The following is a 25,156-nucleotide window of genomic DNA, read 5'->3' as shown; positions in this document are numbered from 1 at the left end:
ATGACTGTTCTTCATTATGTGGTATTACTAGGTGCTAAAAACATGGCTTCTTAGCATGTTTGAGTTTGTAATATTAGAACTTGCTGACATCTTGGTGTGAGATCAGAACCGAGATAGAGCAGGCCAGGTTGGAGGTGAAAATTTATTGAAAATTCACAGGATTTCCTTTTTGGTTACACAAACAACACTCAGGCAGGGGCTTCCCTGCTGATTTTACCAGGTACTTGAGTTACCAACTTAGGAAGATGAATTTAGGAAAGCTTCTTGACCAAGAGGCTTTACTTTAGTGTGAAGTGCAGATGGCCATTCGTGGTTGCTTGATTGTTCTGTGGGATTTAGTAGAAGCAGAGCCCATTTAATTCTGTATTTATAAAGGAAGACCTCCTGAGGGTTGGAATGGGTTCATCCAACACCCACAATAGAATGTTTGTCTTTCAGTAAGGTGTCACTGTATTTGCTTTCAGGAAGGAATGACCAAAGGCTTGCCTGGCTTACACAAGGTAAGGTAGGTGTATAATGCCATTTCCAGTAGATGGTAATAGTTATTTGCATCTGAAATTCTCTGTTACAAGATTTTTGGGGCCAGCTGCTTACACGGATGCTGACTGCAGCTGCTGACCCCTGGAGATTTTTATAGGAATGCCAGTGCCGTGCTGCCCCAGCCGCCCCTCCGGGCGTGTCCGTGCTGAGCTCTCCTGCTTCGGTAACTTCCAGCTGGCACCCCGGCCCTTTCCCAGGGCAGCCATGGGACAGGGCAGTGCAGTGCAGCCACCTCACCTGCGCTGCAGGCAAGTGCCAGGGCAGAGCCGGGACTGAGAGGTGCTCAGGGACAGAAAATATATAACTTTGATTTTTACAGTAAACGATCTGGCTCCCAAATGGCAGGAAAATTGCTGCTCCTGCCCCCCCATCCGGCCTGAAATTCACTTTTCTCAGTCCTCCCCCACCTCCCCAGAGCCTACTTGCTCCTTCAGTTGCAAGGACGAAGTGGGTCAAGAGCAAGGAAACTTGAGTTTTCTCAGCTTTAAAACAGCTGAGCTGCCCTTTTCCCAGCAGCATCGCAAGCTTGCTCTCTCTGGCAACTCCTAAACTTCAGTCTGGAACTGATGGCGCCCTGAGGAGTAGTTGGGAAACTTAACAGAATGAAAATATTTGCCTCTGGGCATACTTTTTGGCCAGGTGTTGGTGTCTGTGGACATTGTGTAATACATAAACAGCCAGGCTGAAGATATTTGCAGTGCAGGACACACATCTAAGAAATTCAGTGTGTCCCAAATGTATAATTTTATTAAGTGCAGGCAGATACTTGATGTGGCCAGATCAGTGTTGGGGAAAAGTGGCTACACACCTTAAAACTCAAACTGCTTTCTGGGTGGGAAAAAGATGCTTCTGGGGAAAACTATACAGCCAGTCTGTCTACAGTAATTGAAATGAGAGGGCACAGCATTGGAGACTCCTGCCTTCCCTCCCTGGGGGAATACCCTTCTACAGATAGTTAAAAAAAGTTGCTTATATCAGGCAATGTCCTAAACTGCTGTTTCTATGATTATTTAGGAGAGCAGAGAAAGTATTAAATAGTTCTCCGCCAATTTTCGTAAAGACTGGTACCTTAAATACTTCATGGCTTCTTGTTCCTGCAGCTGTGTTCTCAGTACTCTCATAAAATCCCTCCTAACCTATAACAGATTGTAGGGCATTTGATTTTCAGCTGCCTGTGTAATGTCTTAACTAAAAGAAGTCAGCTGGAAGCTGCAGGGTTTTGTTTCTCAGCTCAACCTGAGGCTCCTGTTAATTGGTACAATAATGTGTAGTATTTACTTTTACATGTAAAGATTGAAAATGTTGCATTGGCAGCAGTGCTGTTTCCTTCCAGTGTCCTTGAGAGGACAAGTACCATACCTGGGAATTCTTTGGCGAAGGTGATGTGCTTTTGAAATGACAAACTTTTTTTTTAGTAGGACAGACACACAAATTTAAGCTGTTCAGTTATGCCAGTGTATTTTGTCAGCTGCCCTGAGAGAGATTCCAGGAGCAGTTGGGAGCACAAGAAGGACCCAGGGGATGTTTGCTGGGTAGCCAAGCCCTTGGGGCTCCATAACGGGGCAGTGCAAAGGACCAGGGCATCCATCAGTGCCAGACAAGACCTGGGCATTTCAATTTGCAGATCCAGCATCTCCTACACAACTTAAGTCTCATCCCACCAGCCAGCTGCAGCTAAAATAAAACAGAGACACATCACCAGTGAAACAGTGTTTAATATAGTTAAATTACTTAAATAGATTTCAATTTCCATGGGAAATCATAACTGTATCCATTTTTGCAAGATCCAGAGTAAAGAGTGTGTGAATACCCCTTGAAATGATCATGACACACTGTCAACAATCACAGCTAGAGATACTGGGGACTTGAAATTTCATTGACAACACAACTTCATAAGGTGAATCAAAAGTTAAGAAGACTGCAGACTTTTGGAAAGCAGAAAGCAAACCTAAAATCAAGTGTATGGCATGAAGGAAATGAAACTCAGTGAGGGACAAAGGGGATGGGGGTGGAGGAGGGGAGAAAGGCATAACACTGTGATGCAACTTAAGTTTATTTTGCAAACCAGGAAAGATGTAAAGGAGCAAAAGTATAGTACAAGGGCAGACTTGGCAGTTTTACAGAAGTCAATATACTATACTTTTCAGAGATGTTTCCTAGTGGAAGGGAGAAGGAAAGGGGAGATGCCATTTAAGCTCATGTTTAAATGGCTTAATGCTTGAGTCATGCTTAGCAATAGAGCAAATTAATTAAGACAGGTCCATGGATTTTCACTTATTCTCTTTGTTGAGTAGGAAAAAGAAATCGCCACCACCATAGTGCAATCATTATGCTGTGAGTACTACAATAATTCTGCCCTGAGAAGAGTGGAAAAGAAGTTTATTAAATGTCAAAAGATTGGAGTAATTTTTAGTGCTAGCCAAATTCAATATCAAAACTTTCCCCTCATAGAATATAAAAAATATAGCTTTTTAAAATAATTTTTTTAATAAAATATCAAGGGATTTTTCTTTCATACTTAGAAAAGGTACATAAATGATAACAGTGAACTATTCAGAAACCCCCCCACTAGTGATAAAGATGCCCAACACAGTATCAATGGCACTATTTTAAGGTCGACCACCTCATATACACACTTGCCATCATAATCTTTTTTGAAGATCACCTAATTCCTGAAAATTGAAAATCTGTGAATCAGTTTAAATAAGTGCTTACTACAGGAAAGTAAACTCGATGCTGCAGCACATAGTTCCTTGTAATGTCACACGGCAGTTACAATGTCAGACAACTCTCAGATCAGCAGGATTCTATTAAGACCATCTATGAAAAATGATTTTTTAAAAAATAAAAGTTCAAATGAGCTTTTTTGCCTTTTCTCATAAGAGCTCCTGTTAAGAGTTAGAAGATTTGGGTAGAGCTCTTTTTGACGTGTTTGATACCGTCTCAGTAGCTAAAACTCAAAGGTCCTGTTTCCATTGGGAAGCCGCCACCCTCCGCTGGAACGCTGCACGGAACAACTCTGTGACTACCGTGGGTTTTTCCTCTTCTTTGGGGTTGTAGATTTTTCTGGATTTTCATTTTAAAATGCATCTGATTCAGTCTGGAAACTCACCTGTTTGTTGTTGGTTGATTGTATAGTGATAATCTGAAAACTGCCAAGTCTGTGTTCAGAGTATTACACAGAAAAAATTACACAAAAGTCTACAGGTTATATACACCTCCCCCCACACCTTGGTGTGGACAGCCTGCCTTCTAATTTATATATAATTTACAAAATATAGAATTTGGTATATCTGTTAGATCTCCATGTTTTCAATATTACAAAATAAAAAATACAAAAAAACCCACAACAAATTTCAGGGGAGTTCCCCCCAGAAAGTGTCTCTTGTTTACATCTAGTCTTTCCCATGTAAACTGATAGATACCAAAGAAGAGCACAGACGACTTTTTAATAAATATGGTTGTAGAGCCATCTTCCTTTATCCTGATCTTCCCCTTCATCAGGTGTGCCAGCCCCACTCAGAAGAGCAGTCATTTAGCCATGGAGAAGAAGGAAAAAGAGGGGGCAAGGCTATAATGTCTTTTCACACTAAAACATTACCAATGCCCTTCTAAAAGGCCTTTTTTTGTGTGCTGCAACAGTGGGTGTCAGTTTTGAAAGCCCATTCAAAACAGCTAATAAAAGCACAGTGGTACACTTCAAATAGCTGGCAGTATGGGATGGAAACATTATGGGAGTGCAAATCCATTCCAAAATAATGCTTTGTAGTGAATCATACATTCCTTCAACCAAGTAAATGTTGTGTTGTGTCAATAAATACTTAAATAGCTTCTTATGCCATCCTGTGGTAGCAGCCTTTTAAAAATGCTGAATTCATGTCTTATCTGTGAACTCTGTAGTGCACATCTTTGGTCAACTTAGCACTCAGCCAGGAACAATTCCAAGGTGGTTTCTTTCTCTTGCCTTTCCTTGATGGGTGGCCAAAGAATTTGCTGATACCAGCTCTAGAGTCATGGGGTGAAATTTCAACTGCGCCGCATGTTCAGCATCACTACCAAAAATGATTCTTCTCCTATTCACAATCCTGGGTAATGCAAAATCCATCTTTGTGTGGCGCTGCAGTCGGTGCTAACTAATTGGAGGCCCTTCATTTAGAAAGTAGGTGGTCATTTCTCCTTTGCCTTTGACCTTTATGACCCCTCGATACTCCAGCTGGTAATTGTTGGCTGCTAAAACCTGGTACATGTCCGTGGTTACCTGCAGAATAAACAAGAGTGAACAGGTGCTTGCCTCGTCTTCCACAGTCTTTTCATCTGCTTTTGGTGTAATCCATGGACAAAATAAAGTAGGATCAACTGTTTTGTTTCTAAGTCAATCAATGTTTTCACATCAATCACTAACTGAAAGGCTGGCACAAGTTGCTGAGAAAGTACAAGATGTCACACACAGTTCACAACTGGGGAAAAACTGCATTTTTCAAGGAGGTCGCTGGATAAAGCATAACAAATTAGTCACATTTTTTAAAACACACCAGTCAGTTCAGTCTGCTCAGATGCATTCATTGTATCACTGGAGTGGCAGTAGGAAAACAGGTCAAACTTAGTACAGTAGCCTCAAAAATTACCTAGAAGTTACACAGTGGATCTACAGCTTAGGAGTCAGAGGTTGTTTTTGTGAAGGAGAAGGTAGTGGGCAATGGGAGAGAACTGATCGAATGGAATACTCTAGCCAGCATCCAAATTGTCTCTGCAGATGTCAGTCAAAAATAATCACTTGTGCTGCAGAACAACAGAAGTTTAAAGACCATTTCCTGAGCTATTTATTTATTACAATGTAATTTCTCACCCTTTTTCAGGTGGCTTTACAGACCATCTCAAGAGTGATGCTAAATATCAATCCAGTTAACTGACAGGCAAGGAAACAGCACGGCTGCCCCTCTTGGGTTTCACATCAGCTGCTCTATTTTTATAACCCTTCAGTGTTTTCCCAAGGAATGACATTCTGTTATGGTGGACATTGGCTCAGCAAAAGCAGGACACTGGAATTGAATCACTCACTGGAAAGGTCACATCTGAAGGCCGAGGAGATGTGTGATTATCAGACAGGTCCCATTAACCCCTTAAACAATCCTCTCTCTGTGCTGTGTATCCCCATCCTGCTGATGCCTGGACCCTCGCTGGCCTCATGCCACACATGGCACAGCAAAGTGAATTACAGAAATACATGGCTGGATCAGGCCCTTGGAAAATGAAACAAACACCTCACACAGCTGAGCAGCACAACTGAGCAGGGATCAGACAGGACTGTGCTCAGTGCCAGTGAGGCACATAGGGAAGGAAGCTCAGCTCAGCACTTCCACCCAGAACTAAAGTGCAAGCTTTTAAACAAAGGTTGCAGTGTTGGTCACGATTAAAAGACAAAACTTGCTGGTACCAGCATTCCCTAAGTGGCTTTTCTTTCAGTTCTGTGTAGGTAAATGCATGGGATAAAGGAATAAAATGAAACCAAAATTTAAATTGTAATTAAGTTTCAAAACGTGTAAGTGACACAGGGTTGGCAGGGTAAGTTCTCCAGGGATTGCCTTACCTGAATCCTGTCAGGCACTCCTGTGCTGTCCATTCTGCTGGCTACATTCACTGTGTTGCCCCAGATGTCGTACTGGGGTTTGCGGGCTCCTATCACCCCAGCTACAACAGGACCAATATTGAGGCCTGGAAGGAGAGGAAAAATATGCTCAGATCCATTTGCTTGAGCCAGGTTATTTTTCAGACAGTGAAAACCCACCTTGAGCCTCCCTGGCTCTAGCTGTGCTTTACTCTGACATGTAAAGCTATGGCCAAACTGTGGGGAGAGAAATGTTAAAATAGAATTTGGCTTCTTTGACCCATGATCCATCAGTTATGCCCAACTGACTGGCAGCTCGGGCTGGATCTGCTTAATCCAGAGCTACTTTCCAGGGCCAGATAATGGCATAAAGTTTGTTTGCCTCCTGGCTAACAAGCAAACTGCTCACTTGAAGTTAGCACAGACCTGCTACAATGCTAAGGGCCTGCAAGGCAGCAGCCCAGAGCCTTCACTAGCAAACACCACACTTGACATACTCCAATTTCTGCTTCCTTTTCTGTCACTTTTTATTCCCTGACTTGAAAGACAATTTAATGTCCAAGACTGCCAGAGCTGGAAGCACAGGAGCAAAATGAGCCCAAGGTCAACCACCATGTAAGACCATGCTGTGGCAGGAGCTACACTGCTTCTAATTCCCTGGGGAGCTTCAGTGATGCTGCTGTAACCTAAAAAACTACTGTGATGTTTCATAGAGGCCAAAGTGGTCACCAGCCACCAGACAATCAACATCACTGTACAGCTAATGTAACATCTGTGTTTTTTACTGTTCATAAAATCCCCACCTCAGAATGACCACTACCTACATGGAATCCTGTGAGCATGAGGACATTACCTATCTTCATCTGGAAGTTGTTGAATGAATGCTCATTGATGTATTTCATTTGGTCCATTAACCTCATGGCAAAATCTGCCAGAGCTTTGATGTGTGTCTTCCCTTCCTTGTCGTAAGTGGAGTCGTTGAGGCCTGAGGCAGCCATGTAGGTGCTGCCAATGGTCTTGATCTTCTCCAGCTGCCTGAACTGGTCTTCACTTATTATCTGTGTCACAAGAGCAAAAGAAGCAAATAAACCTTGACAAACACACAGATGCTGGTAATGTCCATGCCACGTGTCCCACCTTGCTGCAAGCAACACAAAGTAGTGAACAGAGCCAGGAAGATAGCGGAAAAAAAGGGATTAGGTACTCAAAGGAGTGACAAGGGAATAGAAGGGATTTCACAGTGTGGAAAAAAGATAAAACTGAAGACTCCTAGAGTAAGGAGAAATTAACCATGGATTCAATAAATCACCCTCCTTCAGGAGCTCAGCAAATCCCAGCTAAACTCATGGATTCAGTTCACTTCGCTCACCCAGATTTCCTGTGACTTACTTCATCAAAATCAGCAATGATCTCATTGAGCAGCCTCAGACACTCCACCCCTTCGTTGTTGGCTTCCAGCTCCACGTAGAACTCAGAGAAGTTGCTTATGGAGGCGAACATGACAGCCACGCACTCGCAGGACTGGTAGTACAGTTCGTCGTTGCGCCGCTCCTGAGCCAGGAAATGGGCTGCCACGTCCTTGGGCAGAATGTTGTGGAGGAGGCGTCTGTTGTAGGCCTGCAGCTCCTCCATCTCCTCCTTCTCCTCGGTGGCCTAGAGCAGGGGAGACACATTGATGCACTTATCTTTTGGTAGCTGCTCTGGGGAGGGGAGAAAAGCTGAAAATTAACTTGCAGTGAGGGCAGAAATAGAACGGGGGAAGCTGCGAAGGACAGCAGAGCCAGAGAGATGCAGAAACTTGTGTTTTGCAGTGGAAAATGTTCCATCTCTTTGTGCACACGTGCATGGAAAAGCAGGCAGAGAATAATGCAGCATTTCTGAGCCCTGAACTGGTTAACCACTCAGCTCACTCCTTCCATTGTTTTACCATTTATAAATGAGGATTACAGTGTTTATCTGCTTCCCAAGGAGCTTTAATTAATTGTTGCTTCCTCAGTGCCTTGTACTCAAACCACAAAGACCTATAATTAGAATGATGTCCTGCCATCCAGAAGGTAGAAAATCTAAATAAAACCTGCAGTCCTGCAGCCCCCCAGCCATGAGTGCTGGCCAGAGCCCAGGCTGTCCTGCTTGCTTGGGAATCACATACAGGGCCCCAACATCACTCATGGGCACAAGTAGTGAAAACATGAACAGTGAACCCAGGGATAGGAGCACAGTGTAGCATTATCCACAGTGTGTTGGTTACCCAGTACTGCTGCCTGGGGGCTATGAAGGCTGGACATTGAGCCAGTTCCCACTGCTTAACAGGAAACTGAATGAAAATGCAAATGTGAATCTTTCACACCCTTGAACACAGCAACTAAAGCTCACTGAACTCTGGGAAACAATTCAGCGGTGAATATGAGCTTCCTATATTTATAAATTGTGTTACATTACATGTTCCTGCAGCAGTAACAGCTCAGTTGCCCAAATTCATTAATCTCAACCTTCAGATCTGTAACCCTTTACCATGGGGACCATCCAAGGTGCATTTACAAGGAAAAAAGGGGTTGAATAACTGGGATGAGATGCACAGAGTATGCAAAGTAGCAAAGAAGAGCAGAGCTTTATTAGTATGCCCAGTTATAAACCAGATTCAGATTAAATTCAAAGGCACTTTATCACACTCCTCAACTCGACAGTGAAGAGCTCAGTCATTTTATATTAATGCCAAAGACCACGTGTGATCCTCCCACAACCAACACCCACTAACCTGAAGTTTCCAGAGGAAATCAAGCCTTGCAGTGGATTCCACTTGCTGGGCATGCAAGTACAGTGCCAGGACAAAGACAGTGATGATGACAGGGGTCACAATCTTCAGCGCGACTCGTGTCGTCACCGGGGGGCTGCAGCCAAGGAAAGAGCACAACTTCCCTGTTACTGGAAGAACACGGCCTTGCCACGCCCCACGCTTCCCACTTTGAGGCTAACCAGCCTCTCAGGCTTTTTTGTTCTTTCCCCTCAAAGCCTGTGTTGGTAAAGGGACAAACCTTTACAAAAAGCTGGAGACTCTGGCTCATGGGTGCCAGTTTCTAAAGGAGGACTTGGAAATTGGAAAAGTAATCCAGCTTTTTGGAAAGGATTGTCATTGATATAAAGGGCACTCTTCAGAGAATGGCCATACATGCTAAGGCTGACAACATGAAATGCTGACAGCTCCTCAGACTGTGTTCATCCTGCCTTCTGCACTAGCTTCCCCAGGCTCCTGAGTAAGGAACTGCTCTAACTCATGGCTTCTCTAATTAGTCACTTCTTAATGGGCTTTGTTGTGTAAGTGCTCTGTAAGCTGAAAAGAGCACTAAGGCACATTCACACCTCCTCTGACAAGCGGGCAAATAAAAACTGTTAAATATGAATTATGGAGTTACACAGTATGAAAATATTTTGATAAAACCTTTAAATTGTATTACAAATAAGCCCTGAGCTGACATAAGTCCCACAGGAAAGAGGATGCTCTGGGAGTAGCTATACATACAAAAGGGCAACACTCAGTCCACTCAGGGCATCGGCACTGTGTTGCACCAGCTCACAGCAAAGCACAAACACCAGACACTGCTGCTGAGCCAGTGTGCTGCTATTGCACCTTGTGAACAGAAAATACCTACCAACAAAAACCTATAAAATATTTCATGCCAAAGTGACTCACCATGAGGATGTATCATTTGCAGACACGCTGAAAAAAAAAAGCACAAACACGAGGTCAGTGGAGTGTTTGGCTGCCTGCAGCTCTTGCCCTTCTGCACATCATTGCACAGCAGCTCTGCAGTGTGGCATCTCTAACACTGTGTGGGGCTACAGCTCTTTTGAAGCAGAAAACTACTAAAAGATGGGAGGGGGAGGAGAAAACAGGCTTCTGAGCCACACTCAAAACTCCAGAGTGATCGTGTGACATGGTTAATGTGGGTAAAATATCAAAGAAGCATTAAGAATGAGAGAATAATTTGGGATTTTAATGTCAGTGTGGGATGCTTGGCAAACGCCTGTGCATCCATCACTGCTTCATTAGGTCAGACTACAAAATTTGGCCTAAGGAAGAAAGCTTTGGGCTTTTTTATTTTGTGAGGGCTAGCTCTTTTCTTCTTCTTTTATTGTGGCATGGAGATGTGTTTAATTCCTTTAACTCCAATCCTGCTCTCTTCTTCTGCACATTCCTCACGGCCAGCTTATGCCCAGCTCTGGGTACCACACACAAGGGCACTGAAGAAAACACTTTAGCACCTTCCCATTACTACTGACAATTCTGCAAAGTGCCCACGTGTATCAGAGCTGCTGGGGGAGATGGAAGGTGTGCTTTTTGACACTGAAAGCACAGAACAGAGTTTTCTGGTAGGTAGCAGCTGTCTGAGCTCCTGATTGATTGATTGCTTAATGCTGCTGGCTTTGTTCTCAAGTGTGGGTGGAGTATTAGGTGGCTGAGAACCATGCACAAGCATCTTTTGAAACACTATGGAAGGAAAGAAATCAGTGTTTAAATTACTGTAGTGTCATTGATGCAATTAGAACTTTGCAGGCTACGAATGTGATATTAGCCTGAGAATGTGACAGCTCTCTAGAGAGCTTCAGGCCACAGTTTTATGGGGTTGGAGGGAACCTTGCTACACAATCAGACATCTAAATGATCAAAATCAAAATAGGCAAGGGAACCTAACTGGGCATAACATCAAAAAATAAAAGCATAGCGACTCTCTAACCTTGTTTGTTTCAAGACATTTTCTGCAGTTCTGAGCATGGAATTTCTTCTGACGTGGATTTTCTTGCACACAATCTACTGCATGGCTCTTGGCCAGCTCCAGCACTGAACACATGTGCTTGGACACAGACATGGTATGGAAAACCTGGAGACTCCCCCATGAAAGGCTGGATCTAGCTGGAGACACTTCCCACATGGAGAATGATTCCCCTGCTTCCCTACATCACCTGGCCAAGGATGACTGACTGCCCTCCCTTGTCACTGATGGGAGCATGGCAGACCTGACCCTTAGTACTGAGGCTGCAGCTCACTGTGGGTGTTACTCTTGCTCTAAAACCTTCATCAGAGACTATGAAGTGCAGCAAACCTGTGTTTACAATAACTCTCTGGATAAGTGAAGATGCTCAGTGCAGGCAGTACGGGTGTTACATGGATAGGTTGTTCCCCCACGGAACAGACATTTCCAGTAGCAGATGGTTCTTTAATTACTGGAAGGGAACACAGAGAGAAGCTTGATAACTACACTCCTGCTCAAGTGAAGTGCACATTTTTAGCAGGAAAGGCAGTTCATTTTAGAGACACCTCCCATAGGACCAGAGCATCTCACTTTTCCCAGGCACAGTCGCAAGGAGAGACAGCTGGAAGAGAAATGATGGCTTTGATGAACAAATCACAGGGCAAAGCTCTTTGGGCTTCCCTGTGCAGGAGCTCAGTTGAGATCACATTGGCCCATCACATGTTTAAACCAATGCATCAGTTTTGTCTTCTGCAGAGGAAAAAGGTAACACGATAGCCCTGTGCATCCAGTCACACTCCAGGTGTCACACGCTGGTGTGGCTGCAGCCAAGCCTAGCAATTCCCAACGTGCTGTAATCAGCCTTTCAGCTGCCTGCATGCTGGGTTGGTTTGTACACACAAGTGTGAAGTGACATCTGCATCACTTCTAATTAGTCAGAGTACCATAGTGGCTGCAGAGCAGACACTAATTATGTAGCTACAATGGGCACCCAATTAAAGTAGTATGAGGTCATGGTGGCTTTTCTGTTTTTTTAGTATCAGCTGGACAATAAGGGCCATCTCTGAACTCTGTGCTACATGCTGAGCTCCCATTTCACACAAATGGCCTTCCAGACACGGGGGCAATAAATAGCCATCCATGGAGCTCTTTGGACAAAACAAATTGTCCTGGATTCCACTGGAACAGAGTTAAATTTCTTCCTAGCTGATGCAGTGCTGTGTTTTGGATTAAGTATGAGAATGATGTTGATAACATGCTGATGTATTAGTTGTTGCTAAGTAGTGTTTATGCTAAGTCAAGGACTTTTCAGCTCCTCAACAACCCCAGTGAGCAGGCTGGAGGGACACAAGATGCTGGGAGGGGACACATCCAGGACAGCTGACCCCAACTGGCCAAAAGGACTATTCCATACCATATGGCATCATGCTCAGTATGGGAACTGGGGGGAAATCTGGCCAGGGGCTGCTGCTCAGGAACTGGCTGGGCATTGGTTGGCAAGTGGTGAGCAACTGCATTGTGCATCACTTGTTTTATCTACTCTAATTAAATTATTATTATTATTAGTTTCTGTCTTTTCTGTCCTTTTAAACTGTCTTTATCTCAACCCATGAGTTTTCTCACTTTCCCCCTTCCAACTCTGTCCCCATCCCAGCACAGGGCAGTGAGTGAGGGGCTGTGTGGGGCTGAGCTGCAGCTGGGGCTGAGCCACCACACAAATCCCATTTAGTGAGAGATAATACAGCATGACAGAAAGCTATTTCTGGGAAAACATGCTAACCTTCTCCACTTTATTACTGACTTTATTACTGACATTCTGATTGTGAAGTGATGTAAATTACACTTCCAAGTGCTGTAATTTCGCTTAGTGCTTGAATTACAAGAATGAAATTGTATTTGAGATATAAAATGCTTTTATTTCACTAATTGTGTTAGAAAATGCTAAATAGCTTCTGCTGATGGAACACCTAATATCTGAAAAAAAGGCAAGAAAACCTCATTCTCCCTATACCTCCCCACAGAAAGCTTCATGGGGTTTCCTACCTAATTTCACTCAATTGAGTTAACAAAATAATTTAAGTGATTACTGCCAATGGCAGCAAAAGCTACACTTCCATTAACTGGCAATGCCAGCAGAAGCTGTATATCCATTAATTATTACTGGGCACATGGGAGTGCTGAAATCATGGAATAGTCATGTGAAGGAAAGGAGTAACCAGATGCACGGGGCTTGAAGGGCTGATGGTCAATGATGGCCTAAAGGGCTGATGGTTAATGGCCATCCTGAGCTCTGAGCAACTACAGAAGGCATTTCACAGCACTCTGGGAAGGGCCATGGGAATCTTCTCAAACACCCTCCTGTCCAAGGCAGGAACAACCACAGCTATGAGCCTTGACAAATAGTTCACCTAAACTGGCATCATTTGATTCACTCATATTTAAGTACAATTGCTGCCTACAAGGGGAAATCATCAAAACAAGGAGTTAACACAACAGAGCAATTCCCAATGAGAAACAAAACCCATGGAGGAGGTCAGGCTTGTGGATGTGCCAAACTTCCCTCCCTGGTGTGGGACCTCCAGGAGATGGGGAAGCACCACAGCAGTGGAACGAGGCTGCCACCAGGATTAATGTGTGACCTGATGACAAGCCAGCTTTTGTAAGTAAAAGGGCACTTGTCCATTCCCACTGAGCCCACACCCTTCTGCTGGGAATTTCGCTGAGCCCAGCTGTGATACTGGCTTTTCAAACAAGGACATATGTCCTGAAGCAACTGGCAGGAGATCACTGGCCAAACATCAAGCACCACCATTCCACCACCCCAAGCTGGGTTTGATATATTGTGGTGGCTCACATCACATCCCTGAGAGAGCTCAAGTTTGTTGGAGGATTTTTTTTTTTCTTATTTGAGAAATGACATTTCTATATTGGGAGTGTAATACCAGCATTAAGAATGACTAACTACACTCCCCATTTCTGGAAAAAAGGAAAAACAGATCCACTCTGATTCCAGTTATGTTCTGTTATTAATAGATAGTTCATTAGTCAAGTCCCACATTAAAAAGGTCTTAAAGGGAACTGTATTCTCCTGCTCTTCAGAGGCAGAGCACTGGCTTGCACCACAGCCTTGGCACTCCCATCCACCTAATGCCACACTGGAATCACTGTGTGAAAGAAATCAGGTGAAGATTTCAGAAGTCAAAGGCACTTACTAGGTGTTGGCTGTAACCAGGAGATCTGCATTGTCAAACAGGTTGACCCCTGGCACTTCCACAATGAGAACATATATAAATTCAATTATTAACATAAGGATCAATTTTCCAATACAGCTGATCTGAAGGAACACAGAGCAGGCCAGGAGACTCAATAAGACACTGTAGGTAAAGTACTGTATAAAGACAAAAATGGGAAAAAAAAACAAAAGACAGATGAATGTCAGCTGGATAAATCAAAACTGAAAACAAAGGAAACGAAACATAGGGATAGAAAAGGATTGGTAGTTATGTAGTTGAGCTGATCAAACATATAAACCTGGGGCTGCCTGTGGAAATCTCCCACATTACAGAAGTTTAAACTGAATTGATGAAGAGGAAAACTGTGGCCTTCTTCTCCAGGAATTATATACTTCACTCTCAAGAGGCATGGGCCTCACAGCTGGACACCCAAGGCTGTGATGCAGCTTTTCCCTGGACACAGTTACTGTCAGTTCTGCTGGATTAAGTCATGCTTTAAGGCCAAATTCTAGGCTCAAAGTTGCATATCTGTAAACACATAGGACCAAAGGTACTGGCAATTCACACTCCTGGAGAGATGCCCACCTGAGGCCAATGGGGAAGCGCTGTCCCCTCTAACGTCACACACTGGCTCCATGGGCAAGGTACAGGCTGGACAAATGTCCCCACGCCCACCCCATGACAGCCCCAAGATAATTTGTCCAGCCAGCAGCTGCAGAGGTGCAGATGTGTGGCTGTGCAGCACCTCTGGCACAGCTGGGTGCTGCAGCAGCAGCCCCTGCCAGGCTGGGAGCTGTGCTCAGCATGTCAGTGCTTCCCGGAGCGACTGCAGAGTGTGGGTGCCATTTATGGCTCCTGGGAAAGTCAGCAGGGATGCAAAAGGAAGAGAGGCATGTTATCCAGCTCACCACCTTCCTGCTATCAAATCTGTGAAGATTTAAGCTTCCACTCTGTCTGGACAGGCTTATTTCTGGCAAAACCCCCATATCATGTGCCTGAGGCAATCCATCCTTTCAGTTAAAGCAAGCCCTAGCTGAAGTAGAAATATGCTTATGTTCTGAGCTCATTTATTAATAGTTTGATATATTAAATTAGAGAAAATAACTTGTACAGCTTGTTCTTGCCTCCTCAGTCTTGACTGAGGGGTAGGATTCCATTGTCTCCTGTGTGGACACTGGGAGCAACAGGCAACACCTGCAGCAGATCCAACACCTGCCTTGCAGAGGGCAGGTGAGTGACTCCTCACCTCTTAGCCCACTGAACAGAAGGACCTGGCTAAAGGCTGCCAGAGCAACCTCAGTGTGCAAAATGGTTATTCCTCATTGCTTAAAATTCCTCTCTGTCCTGGGCCAGCACTCCATACAAATTCATGGTGGGCACAGACTGTTCCTAGATCTGCACTGTGCCAGAATCTGCTCCTGGGTCTTTCTGCAGAAAGCCTCTGCATACTAAAGCCTCTGTGAGGTTGAAAGTTGCAGTAATGGTGGTCTCAGAAACCTCACTGAATCACACAGGGACCACATTCCTGTTAAGTTAAAAGGAAATATGTTCAGTAGGATACCAGGACTTTCAGTAGCACCTTGGACATCTGGATGGTAACAGATCCACCATAAATCTGTCAGGTCCCCATGAACCCACATGACCTTGACATAAATTCTACTTCCTAGACAGAGTTGTTTTTCCTTATCAATTTCCAGTAAACAACACATGTAACAGCCATGACCTAAACACTCAGAAAAAGGTCTTGAACAGCTATGCAAAAAGATATTTTGTTTTTCTTTGCAAAGTATTCTATCAATGTGAAAAACATATTTGGGCTGGTTTGGGTTATGGGTTTGGTTATTTTTCCCATTAAAGGCATTTTAATTCTTTCTAAACGAGGTGTCCTGAAGACACAAGAATTGCATTGCAAATTGAAGCAAACCAGTGTTTGGGCTGCTGACCTGTCTGAGGCCAGACCTACCATACCTTAGGAAAGAATATAAAAGCCAAGTTTTTCATCAGGATATAAAACAATGGAGGGAAGCGTCAACTCTGTGACTAGACACTGATTTTCAGAGAACTGATTTTTAGGTAAAACTGAGCACCCACAAACTCCTTTGAAATGACTTGCAGTTCTGCATGCCATCAAGGACCCCATGGAGAGGGACATTTCCCCTGCTACGGGCAGGATCCAACTATTTTAAAAGCCCACTAATTATTCAACCCTGAAGGAACTCAAACATTAATGTGGATTCATGATAATAACTTCAGACACTTAAGGCTGTGTGTAGCAGCCTGTGTCAGTCCTGTAACGTCAGTCAAGAACAACCTTGCTTTCCTCAGAATCACTGAGATTTATCACACAGGTTTTGTAGCCTTTTGCCAGACCGACCTCTGAAACCCATTTTTTCCAAGCAATACCTCTGGAAAGTTGCAGCTGGGCAAAGGACTGTCACAGAACCCCTGCAAGGTGCCCAGGCTGTAGTTGAAAGTCAGGTTGCTGATAAGGCATATGTCCACCCGGTCAGGAGTGATGTTGTATTCAGCAGCCATGCAGCTGGCAAGATCCACAGTGCTGCACATGAACTGGAAAACAAAGATCGTATTAAGCTCCACAGCACAGACAAAGAGGAGAAAACAAAATATTTTATATGAGTTTAAAAGCCTCTTGGAAATGGCAGTGTGCAAAATATGCAACATGAAATCATCACCTTATGTTTTACTGCATGTGCAGTAGCTATGCTTTTTCTCCCCCAAAATATTGATTAACAAAATCCAGGCTCTAGAGAACAGCCCACCTCTCTCTGAGCCCAAACTCAGCAGTGGTGTTTGGAATCACAGCCAGACCACCTCAGTCCCAAACGTGTAACTCAAAAGCAGAGTCATCACTGTGCCCATGAGCTGCTCCCTGCACTTGGAGCAGGAGGCAGCACCGTGCAGGGCTGGCACCAAGCCCAAGGAGCACTTATGTCCCACTCAGTATGGTGGGAGTTATTATAGTGTGTGTTCTTTAACACATCAGCCTCGTGCCAGCCCTTCCTGCAGGGATACACATCAGGTGGGCTCCTGTACTTGGAGCAGAGGCATTTAAAGAATCACAAAAGGACCTGGGCACAGAGCAGTGCCAGGCATATAATGGGCTCTAGGGATGGAGCTGTTGGGCTCCCATTTCTTTTCTGTGTCCAAAAGGCAAAGGACACCAACCTCAGATGCTGTCAGTCCCAGGCAGGGTCATGTTAAATTCGGTGGTTTTAAGGGTCACAGTGCTGCAGAGCACCGATAAGAGAACAATGCAGAACTGAATGGATCAAAAGGAAATAATGGACATACCATGTTGACAAAGGCAGACAGAAAAACCAGGATAATGGCAAAAACTCCAACTAAGGTACTATTGGTCCTAGACTGTACAATCTTCTTAGAAAGAGTCTGGAGAGGAACTGGGAACAGCTGCATGAGAGAAAAGAAATCAGATAGACACATAAATCCTTGCTTGTTTTACAGATTGCAACCTGCATTTGAGCTGCCTGCATCCTTCAGTGTGTGTGGATGCTGCACAGGGGCTGCAGGATGGTGATGGGGGATGGCAGCTCTGGGACAAGGGCAAGCAGAGACGTGTCTGCCTCATGGCAGCAGGCCCAGCTGGCTCTCCAAATCTACTTAGCCCTTCCTAATGGGAGTGATGGCTCCCGAGCCCAGATAGCATGGCTTGCAGGGCTGTGCTCATCCTGTCGTGAGAAGCAAACCACAAGCCATCTGTAACTGAAATAGCCAGGAGCTTGAGCCTGGAAATTACTGGAGCAAAGATTTAAAAATGCAGAAATGAAAGTACATGTCACGTCCCTTTGATCACCAAGGCGTATCGTAGGACTCTCTGGTGCCATTTCAGACACAGACTGAAACCAGCCCAGGCCAGCCCTGTGATGTGTCAGACCCTCTGCAGAGATCAGCTGGCCCGGGCTGGGCTGTGGCACTCTGCTCCACACTCACAGTGATAAAATACCAGTGGCTGAGGGCAGTCAGGGAGCCCAGCTGGCCCAGTGACTCCGCGCTGGCAGGGCCAGGAGCTCCTGCTGATGGCGGCTGACCCCGTGAGCCCCGCTGCCTCCGCTCCAGATGGAAACTGTCTGTGTGTCAGAGCAGGGGCTCACCCTGCCCTTCCCAGCCTGGGTCACCCCTGGCGGGGCCTGAGGGCTCCCTGCACTGCCCTGGCTGCAAGAGTGTCCAAGAGACAAACAAGGCAACCCTGTCCCTTCATGTGCCACTGCTGTGCCAGTGGAGCTCAGGGCAGGAGCAGGAATGCCAGGGAACCCCTGTGCTCCCATGGGAAATTGTCTTCCCACAGTGCCCTGCCCTTGCACACCACCACACCAGGGCAGAGGGGCTCTGCCCAGCACTACCAAAGCCTTTTCCAGAGCCCAACTCTCCCTTCCCTTACTGCAGGAATAACCAAGCCACTAGAGGGTATTTTTAGAGACACAAAGAAACAGCAGCACAGCGCCATGGCACTGCAATTTAACTATGACTAATGTTTCTATTAAAAGTCTTGCTTTTCCCTTTTATCCTTCACTCTTACATCTTCGGATATGCAACATTTTGTCAGTGCTGTGCTTCCCACACAGCAGCCCTGCAGTGTAATTACCGAGTGCTGGAGCGGCCAAGGCGCTGATTAGCTGCTGACTTTTTACAGAGGCAGGGAGAGGCTGTGGCAAGAGTTTTGAAAGAGGTGATTTCACCTGCTACCAGCACATGCTCCAGGTGAAAGGAGAGAACAAGGCTCTGTGGGGGACTGGAGAAAAGGGGAAAGCGGGGTTGTAACTTATCTGCACTGAATGAGGAGTGATTGAAATACACCGAAAGCTTATGCAATCCTTCAGGCTCGGTGACAGCCGCTAAAACAAAGGAAAACACCTTTCTCTCCCAAATAAACCCTGACGACATAGAAACCCTTAGCTTTGTTGATAAGCCATGAACCAAATATCTCTTTGCCCTACCATGTCCAGCTGCTTCCACACAGATGTCAGCTAACAGATCCCTACTAGAATAGGGTTATGGAAAATGCAATGGGGCTTTCCTCTGCTCTAGCCCCTATAGGATTTAGAAGGAGAAAGAGGATCTGTACTGCATTTAGACAGTTTTCTCACTAGATTAGAGCAGGACAGGTTTTCCTGCCACTTCTTTGTTTAGGCCTCAAGGCAAAGCTCCACAAAGGTATTCAGGGATCTAACCTCCATCTGTAATCTCTGGGAAATCAGGCACCTAAATAAAACTTTGGAGTTTTTTGTTGTGGATCTTGGCTCAAGCCTCTGCTGCCAACAATCCCAAAAAAGCCTGACTTTGAACCAAGCCTGAGATATCAAGCAAAGCGATCAGTGGAAGACACTTAAATTCTAATGAAAACATGTTTTCTTTGTATTAATCTTGGTTCTCATTACTTTGCAAACTAGGAAAAATTTTAGGTCAGTAAACAAGTACAGCTGGAAAAAGTCCTGAAGAAGAAAGAAATGCCAAAACCCATAGGAGGTCAGGGGTGCAGTTGAGAGTGCAACAACTCAGTCATGCCATGCATCTGAGGAACCTGCATCGTGCATCTGCCTCATGAACACTCGTGGGGGCCCTGGCACACAAGTCACACTCTCCCCATTTCACAGAGGCAGGTGGAGACCAGGAATACCTGCAGCTTGAAGGACTGCCCCCATGACAGACATGGGGAACCTGTCTCAGGTCTGACAATTCAGCTCCATTCATGCAGTGCTTCTCCCATAAAAAGATCCACAAGTCAGGGGTATAGCACAAAAGTAGAAAAAAGGAAAGAAGATGACTTTCCCTTCCATTTTCCAAAAAACAAAAATAAGACCTCTTCTGTCCTCGTAAAAGAAGCAGAATATCAGGACATTACAGTACAGTGAAAATCCGAGCAGTATTGCTGGTTGGCCCATTGGCTTGTACTGCCCAAAGTGATGCTGAAATCCTGCCTGAGTGAAGAACAGGGATCTATCCGATGAAATGGCAACTCCCAGACCCATAGCACTACTGAGAAGGGGCTGAGAGAAAGGATGTGATCCATCTGGGCAGCTGAGGTCCATGTTTGGGCAGCCACACAAGGGTAAGGTCACTCATTAGCACTCGAAATCCTCATGTAAAGAAAAGGAACCACAATAGGAAAAAAGAAAATTGGATTGTCCAGTTGATTCCAATTCACTCTGAATTGAAATGTGTAAGTGTAGATGAAGAAAGGACACTGCTCTGCAGGTGAAAGTACAAGTTTAAAAAGTGATCCAACAAGTAGTATGTCACACTGAAAATAATCCATAACCTCCAGTCATTTGCATGATGAAATTATTCCAAATAAAGTCAATTCTTTGGAACAACAGCCGATCTAGGACAGAAGAGAAATATTTCTTCTTTTTGTCTTCTTAACATCTAGTGTGGGTATGGAAAACTGCTTAGATAATTGCTGTTATGTTGTAAGATGAGGTCTTTAAGGTCTGATTTTTCAATTTGTAATAAAAGCCTTTGAGTCATTTTGAAGTACATTAAGATGCTTCTGCAGTAAAAGACAACATCTCCAGGCAACTTGATGTTGCAAGTCCATTTCTGTAACTTATTTCACAGTGATTTATTAGTCTATTAAAAAGTACAGTTTTCAGAGGGTTTTATTTTCCTGATTGAGACAAAAAACCCAAATGCTTTAGGAACATCTAGACCAGCTTTTGGAGGCAAAGAACGTGATAGGCAAGCTACATCTATGTAGAGCTACAGAAAAGCTTATTTTCTCATAAAGGATAACTTGAAATTTCTCTCCTCTCTTCTCCCATGCAAGAAGTTGAATTCCACACAGCAGTGTAGATACCAGAAGTGAAAGGATTTTAAGAAAAAACCACAAACTTGATAAGTTAGTAGCAAAACAGATGTCTGTCAGCAGAGTATTTGAGAAGGGACCCTGGTTCCCATGACCTTAGACTCTACTGGGAAGGGACACCACCTCACAGTGGCCAAGACTTCATGGAGCATCAAAGCAAAGAACTGGAACTCTCTTGTTTATTACAGCTGAAGAAACTTGGAAAGCCAAGCTGGCTGTGCTGGCAGTTCCAGGATCAACTTCTAGTCCATGGAGAATTTTATAGTGGAAGATAATAATGACAGCGAAAGAAAATAAAACATGATCAAGCTGTTCAGAAAGAGCCTGCTGGCCACTGTCAAAGCCAGAGCTGGAGAGGCCAAAACAGGGACGGGAAATCTCACATGAAAGCTGGAAAGAGGAAGGAAAAAGAGACACTTATCATGTAACAGCACAGCAAACAGGCAAAAGTTATGCTTATGCTGATGTCCTGGGGTGGACACCTGCTTTCCAATTCTGTGTGGAATGAACCACTGGTATTTAAAACACATGCTCTCCTATCCCACATCTGAGTGTGAAACAAAGCAAACAATGCTGACATCCCTATCTTCAGGGATTTTATCTGAAGGATCTGTAAAACTGCCTTCCTTCTGCAGGTGTGTGTTTCCTGGAGCAACGTGGAGAACAGAAATAAAATAACACCCCTTATCCAAGGGCTGGGTAAACCCATTGCTTAAAAATCAAAGACCTGAAACACAAAGATGTTGTTCTGGATGACAGAAGTGGGCTGCAGCTATTAGGAGCTGCTGCCATCAGACATGGAGCTGACAAGCTAGAAGTACCTGTTCCCTAAACAAGCCATCTCATAATCAGGTGTTGTCAGCAGAAGCTAATTTGGAGCACTAAGAAGGGGTAATCAAAAAGGAACTGGAGCTAGAAGGCCCAATATTTTCAATATTTGCAATCTCTACAAAGAAGCCACACTGGATGTTATACATGAGTATGTTGTGGGGATGAAAAATCACTGCTGGAAATGTCAGTGGCTTCAGAAAATCCCATTAAATTCTGGTTAAATTATTATGAATTCCCACTGATGTCTTGTGCATCCAGAGCCTATGCACAGAGGCAAAGCCAGCCTAGAAACAGCTGGAGGCACCACTGAACAGAGCTCTTCTACAGGAATTTGGAAGATCAAGACAAAGAAAGCAAGAATGAAATCTGTCTACCATTCCAGGGACTGAAAAGTCCTGTGTGCCTTTGAAATTAACCAGTAATTAAGATCAGTAGTAATTTTAACCAAAAAGCCCAAACCATAACCAGAGGATTTGAATGATGACAGAAGAACGGAGTGTTGCTGTCAGTAAGTGGAAGTGGCCTGTAAATGCCACTGGGTGACAAACAGCTCTGAGCCTTGGAATCTGGCTGGTGGCAAGGCAGGCAGCTCGGGTGCTCCAGAGCCCCAGGCCTGCCCCAGCTCTTGTCCCAGCAGAACCAGTGACTTGGGGTGGCCCTGCTTGGCTGGCAGAGTGCTGGGATGGTGCTGCCAGAGACCTGCAGCGTGAGGAAGAAGCACAGCTGGGCACTGAATTCCCAAGTTCACTGTGGCTGTGACCTGAATCTTGTCACTTTGGTGGTTAATTAACTGCTAATCACATTAACTGCTGATACCAGTTTACAAATGGATGATTTTCAGTTGCATCAAGTGCAATGGACACACCAAGTACAACCAGGCATCCATGGGTACCATTTCCCAGTCCAAGGCACCCAAGCCTTCCTATCAGCAGTGTTATTTCTGACTCTGCTTCTCATTGCTGGTAAACAAGCAAGACCAATGGGATGCTGCACTCAGAAACTAGGCTCCCTTTAATATTGTCATAAGGCCAAAGGAAACCCTGTGAGTGAGAAGTTAACTTCAAATAGAAGTTGAAGCTTCTGTCACTGGGAACACTCTGCAGCTCTTATTATATGAGAAGGCAAAGCTTATTTTCCAAATCTAACTTTAAAAAAACCAAAAAGACATGTAAGGTGCAAGTCTGTCAAGAGCACCCACATTCAACTGTTGAAAATGGCACAGAGAAGATAATTAAAGTGAGACACATCATCTGCCTGACATTATCCATTATCCCACTGTTTCTTCTGCAGGAAACATAATGCTACTGAGCTATTTTATTCCAGGCACTGAGGAACAAAGCTAAACTTGGGCTAAGGAACCTGAATCTGAGTGTGTTCCATGTTCAGACACTTCTAGACTAGAAGGATCCCTAAACCTGAAACATAGCAATGTTTTTAATAGGAACACCTTTGAGTGAAATGGATGAGCACAGCACCCTTCCCACAGCGCTCACTGCCAGGACAAGAAGAATTAATATGTTTTTGGACTTCACACAATGTATTTATTTTCTGATCAAAGCCAGCTACAAGAAAGAGCCCAGCAAACATTGGAAGCTCTGTACACTCATGTGAGAAAGGCTGATAAAATTCTATATGTTTATGGCTTTTACTTCCCTCCAGGACATTTTTCCTTGATGATATTCTGCTTCTGATTATCTGCCTACCCAAACACAACTATGCAGCAGGGGCCAGTACACAGGCAACGCTGCAGGAAGTTTACAGAGAGGAAATGAATGCTCAGGGTTCGGTCCCACATTGGAAAATGTGCTCTTCTTATATCAATATGAGAGTGTCTGCAGGGGACTTAATAGACATGCAGATCCACAGAGTGATTACTTCTTGCTGAGCTACAGAGATGCCAACCCTAACATCTGTTTGCAGTTCATTCTGCCTTATCAAAGGCTTTTTCTGTAACCCTTATCACATAGTGTGGAAAGGATGGCTAACAAAACACACTCTGTTAGCTGAAGAAGCAGATTGCTGATCTGGTTATCTCAGGCAGAGGACTACAAAGAAACCACAGTACTCACCTTTACACAGGAGTAAATGACTGAAACAAACACCACTGTGGTCAGGATCAGGAAACAGGTCAGGTAAAAACCCAGCATGAATGTAGAGCTGAAATCAAGGAGAGGTTTGGTTGGCTTTGCTTTGTTTTTTAAAAGCACATTGTATAGAATAGCTGCAGCCCTGCTCTCCAGAACACATTTGTACAAGCTATGACACACTGCACAGGCTTTCCAATTAGGATAGCTGTAGGAGACATGAGGTGCCTTGAATACCAACAGATACTCTGGCCTATTTAGAATTATTCAGACAGGCTGCAGAACAGAGAATGCTGCATCTTTTACAGCAATCACCTTCCTGCTGGGGTGACAGAGGTGGGACTGAAAAACATTTCATGCACTAGAGGAGGTGACAGAACAACTTGTTGTGGCAGGTCAGCTCCAGCGGGCTGTGGGCAGGGCACCCCTGGGAAGGAAGGTGGGCTGAGTGCTGAAGTGCAGCTGGGTGGGAATAATCTCAGTGGGAATGGCTTCCTGTCTTGCACAGGGAATGTCTGTGCAGCACCACTCTCTGTGCTCTGTCTCGTGCCTGGGATGGGAGCAAGCACAGCATAAGGATAGTCAGGGATAACAGCCTTATCTTGGCCAGCTTGAGAGGTTCCTGCTCCTCCCAACTTTGAAGTACAAAGAGGATTCCAGGGCCAACTTTGTACTGTGAATTTTCATCTGTTCTCCTCACTAAGATATTCAACACCAATTTCCCAGTGATTGGTCTCAGTGTGACAGGATAGGCCCCCTCCCAGGAGTCAGCCTTGTTCACAATCTAAAGGAAGCATTCTTGCGATGTGACATTGAGGGCAACAACACCAAAGCCAGCTGGTCTCTGTGCTCTCTCATGACTACTGGGATAATTGCACTTGCTAATTCACTGTTTGAGCCTTTTTTGAAATTCCTTGAAGCAATTCCTCTTTATCATAATAAATTGACACTGACATTCTGTCTCGGGTTTCAAATTCAGATTCCACTGTGTGTCTTTCATGAAGCTCTGATGGTGACACATGTGCACCTGTGGTTTCAGTTGGTGTTCAATAACACACCAAAGCTATGCAACTGAAATATAAGGAAAAACAAAGCAAAAGGTGAAGGGAAGTGTATCTGACCTACAGTTAAAATATAGAGTTTTATTTACTCTTGAACCAAAACACCTTTCAGACAGGCCAGGTTGACTAAGGACACTTCAGAACTTGCAAAAAAAAAACCCAAATAAACAACCACCCTCCTTATGGGCAGCATGGAAGGAGACTGAACGGCAC

General features: G+C 44.5%; 1 protein-coding gene across 2 annotated transcripts in view; it reads right to left on the bottom strand.

The window, feature by feature from the left end:
- Positions 1 to 2,237: 2,237 nt before the first annotated feature.
- Positions 2,238 to 25,156, bottom strand: part of ADCY5 (adenylate cyclase 5) — a 204,803-nt gene continuing 181,884 nt past the window's right edge. For both annotated transcript variants that reach the window (XM_041473286.1, XM_041473287.1), the window contains 10 exons: positions 23,868 to 23,955; positions 17,439 to 17,555; positions 16,530 to 16,694; positions 14,106 to 14,281; positions 9,834 to 9,860; positions 8,901 to 9,033; positions 7,535 to 7,798; positions 6,999 to 7,203; positions 6,128 to 6,252; positions 2,238 to 4,798 (listed from right to left, as the gene is read on the bottom strand). In XM_041473286.1, the coding sequence (XP_041329220.1) occupies positions 4,670 to 4,798; positions 6,128 to 6,252; positions 6,999 to 7,203; positions 7,535 to 7,798; positions 8,901 to 9,033; positions 9,834 to 9,860; positions 14,106 to 14,281; positions 16,530 to 16,694; positions 17,439 to 17,555; positions 23,868 to 23,955 (1,429 nt within the window). In that variant the 3' untranslated portion in view covers positions 2,238 to 4,669. The remainder of the gene's footprint in view (positions 4,799 to 6,127; positions 6,253 to 6,998; positions 7,204 to 7,534; positions 7,799 to 8,900; positions 9,034 to 9,833; positions 9,861 to 14,105; positions 14,282 to 16,529; positions 16,695 to 17,438; positions 17,556 to 23,867; positions 23,956 to 25,156) is intronic.

This window comes from Pyrgilauda ruficollis, unplaced genomic scaffold (genome assembly GCF_017590135.1).
Source record: "Pyrgilauda ruficollis isolate IOZ18807 unplaced genomic scaffold, ASM1759013v1 scaffold3, whole genome shotgun sequence".
Classification (NCBI taxonomy): Eukaryota; Metazoa; Chordata; class Aves; order Passeriformes; family Passeridae; genus Pyrgilauda; species Pyrgilauda ruficollis.
This window is presented reverse-complemented; position numbering and strand designations above follow the sequence as displayed.